General features: G+C 43.7%; 1 protein-coding gene across 1 annotated transcript; it reads left to right on the forward strand.

Annotated features, from left to right (window-relative positions):
* hoxb2a (homeobox B2a) lies at positions 1-2,881 on the forward strand. The gene is made up of 2 exons (XM_077619576.1): positions 1-516; positions 1,784-2,881. The coding sequence occupies exons 1-2, from the start codon at positions 36-38 to the stop codon at positions 2,614-2,616; spliced, it is 1,314 nt and encodes a 437-aa protein (XP_077475702.1). The 5' UTR covers positions 1-35; the 3' UTR covers positions 2,617-2,881.
* Positions 2,882-3,129: the final 248 nt, after the last annotated feature.

Genomic DNA, 3,129 nt, shown 5'->3' on the forward strand with positions numbered 1-3,129 from the left:
TCTTTGTTTGACAGTTATATCGGTTTGAAGGAGCTATGAATTTTGAATTTGAAAGAGAGATCGGTTTTATTAACAGCCAACCGTCGCTAGCAGAGTGCCTGACATCCTTTCCTACCGTCCTGGAGTCATTTCAAACTTCATCAATCAAGGAGTCGACAGTAATTCCGCCTCCCTTCGAAAACACCATCACCAGCCTCAACCCTTGCACAGCCAACCATCCAAGATCAGCATCAAGGAACCAACAGAACCAGAGAAGCGCTAATGGCAATGGCCCCCAGACGCTCCACCGATTTACACGGCAGCCGTACCCGACTGGCCAGGCCCCCACCCCAAGCGCATCCTCTACCGCGGGACCGCTGCCTCACGAGTTCCCGTGGATGAAGGAGAAGAAGTCATCTAAAAAATGCCTCAAACGCGGGTGTGGTACCGGCTTTGCTGGCGGATCAATCATCCCAGCCGTCTCGTCGTCTCCGACAGGCTCCGGGTACTCTTCGGCGGGCATTGAGTCACCCACAGGTCGGTATATGCCGGGAGGTGTCTGTATGGGGCCGTGAAAAATAAGTTTCACGTGTTAAACCGAAGGCTTGCCTTTTATCAAACATTGAAACGTATAAATTATTTGCATACATGTATCATTCAAAGATGAAATTGTCTGAAATTCACGGCTGTCTATATGTTTGTCTTGTGCATTGCAGTGATGTATAAACAGACGAGCCATTTTAGATCACTACGTTATGCTGTGCACTACTGTGTATAATCTTCTCCAATGTTGTTTATCGTTCTTAAATGGCCACATTAAGTTAGAGACGCACTATATATATCCACTATCACATATAATAAATATTATTTAAATATAACTCCATGGGTGGATATTCAAGAGATGTTCTATATTCGTTAGTTATTCATATTATTACTCATTTCGCATCATTAAAATTTTCCTTTTATGCCCTTTAATACTGTATAGAATATAATTTTGCTCAAGATATGGCCATATTATGGTATCGCATAGCGTCATAACGTGGGTGGGGGCTGTATGTAATTATACACACACCAGTAAAATTAGAACAGCTAGGCATAAATCGTTTATGTTATTTGGCTTCCAATTTAATTCCATATACAATCTATCCAAGTAATATTTATTTCCTTTTGACACGTACGCGCACACGCAAGCACACACACTATTCCGATTCCGTGTTTTATTTTACTCGTTATTTAATTGGTTTCGTCTGTTTTAAGAGACGACAAAAAATCGCTGCATTCGGTGCCTCTCTTACTATTCCCAGTTTCTTAATTCAATAGAATCTCTTGCATTTCTGATTCCACACAGTCGCTCGCAGTAGGCGCACTTTGTGGGGCGAAAGATTATAATGTGTATTTAGTATCATGCGAAGCAAGTTACTGCATGCGTTTTTCCGTATTTTGGGCTTTCTACCCCTCTGTCGGAATTTCTGGTTGTTTAATTTAGTGTTTAAGAGTAGAGACTTTTCTTATGATCACATTCCAGCGTTATTCCTGAGCCAGCAGTCACAGTTTTAATTATTTTGAAGGGGAGTGAAGTATTTTAAACCAGCAGGCAGCAATGAATGAAAAATAAAATTCATATATTCGTCACACATTAAAATAAAAAGTCAATTCTTCATCTTCATCTCCTTCCGCTTATCCGGTCGGGTCGCGGAGGCAGCAGCTACAGCAGGAAAGCCGAGACATCCCTCTCCCCTGCCACTTCATCCAGCTCTTCCGAACAGTTAATTCGTATTCTTTATTTATCGTGTATCTCGTTCAGATCCCAATCAGGCGTGCCTGGACGTCGGAGGAGCGGGATCCCGTCGGCTGCGCACTGCTTACACCAACACGCAGCTGCTGGAGCTCGAGAAGGAGTTTCACTTCAACAAGTATCTTTGCCGACCTAGAAGGGTAGAGATTGCCGCCCTATTGGATTTGACCGAGAGGCAGGTTAAAGTTTGGTTCCAGAATCGGCGGATGAAACACAAGCGGCAGACGACGCACCACAGAGATGGTGGTGGCGAAGGAGGAGCAGAATGCCAGGAATCCGGCGAACCAAGTTGTATCGAGCCGCTCGAAGGGGCAGATGCGTCATCACCATACTCGAGCCAGCCGCTTGAGGGATCTGGCACCCGCGAGTTTTCGGAAGGCGAGGGGGGGAGCAGTAATCCATCTTCGGCCGCTGATCCCGCCACCCACGCCCATGACAGCGGGGACAATGTGCATCCCACGCTCGAGGAGGGAAGCCTATCTAGCTACCCGGACCTGCCAACTCTGTCGAATACTTCTGATTCCTGTGATTCTGCTGCCAAGTACTACTCCCCGGAGCAGATTAATACTAAAAACTCACGTGATTGCACCAGCGCAAAACATCTGAGCGAGACCAGCACAATCGTAGTATCTCATCCCCTTTTCTGCGACGGACCAAACTCGTCTATACCATCCTCCTCGGTCAACTCCGAGCTCCCTGACCTGACTTTCTTTGCGGGGGAGGTCTGCATGTCACCCAGCCTTCAGAGTTCTCTGGATAGCCCGGTAGATTTCTCGGAAGAAGACTTCGACTTGTTCACAAGCACACTGTGTACCATGGACCTTCAGCATCTCAACTTTTGATAGTTTAAATAATAATAATACATACAACACGCTCGCCCAGAAGGAACATTGTTTATAAAAAACGAGCAATATTCCCGAACTTATCAAGAAAGAAATGGCAGACTTATTATCTATATTTTCATCCTTTACCACGATGTTTTTGTCCCGTCACATACGGCGGGTGATAGTGAAACTGATTTTTAAAAATTTACAAATTACATTCATATTTTCGCCCTTCCCTCATTTCAGGAATGTGAACGTAACATACAATAAAATATTTCATAGCCATTAGAATTTCTTTAATCCGAATTCTCAGGAAGTGCTTGTTATCACTGGCTGCTTTTGGAAAATTTTAATTGAGAAAATGATATGGGGGGGAAAAAAACTTCCCGTGCATCTTGCTGTGAGCGTATCAGGAGCAAAGACATGTTGCTGATTCGAGTTTTAAACAATATTTATTGAAATTATTTAATAGCGAAACGAAATTATTTATTATATACATATTTTCATAGGTGATTTCTAATATGATAATAA

This window comes from Stigmatopora argus, chromosome 14 (genome assembly GCF_051989625.1).
Source record: "Stigmatopora argus isolate UIUO_Sarg chromosome 14, RoL_Sarg_1.0, whole genome shotgun sequence".
Taxonomy (NCBI): domain Eukaryota; kingdom Metazoa; phylum Chordata; class Actinopteri; order Syngnathiformes; family Syngnathidae; genus Stigmatopora; species Stigmatopora argus.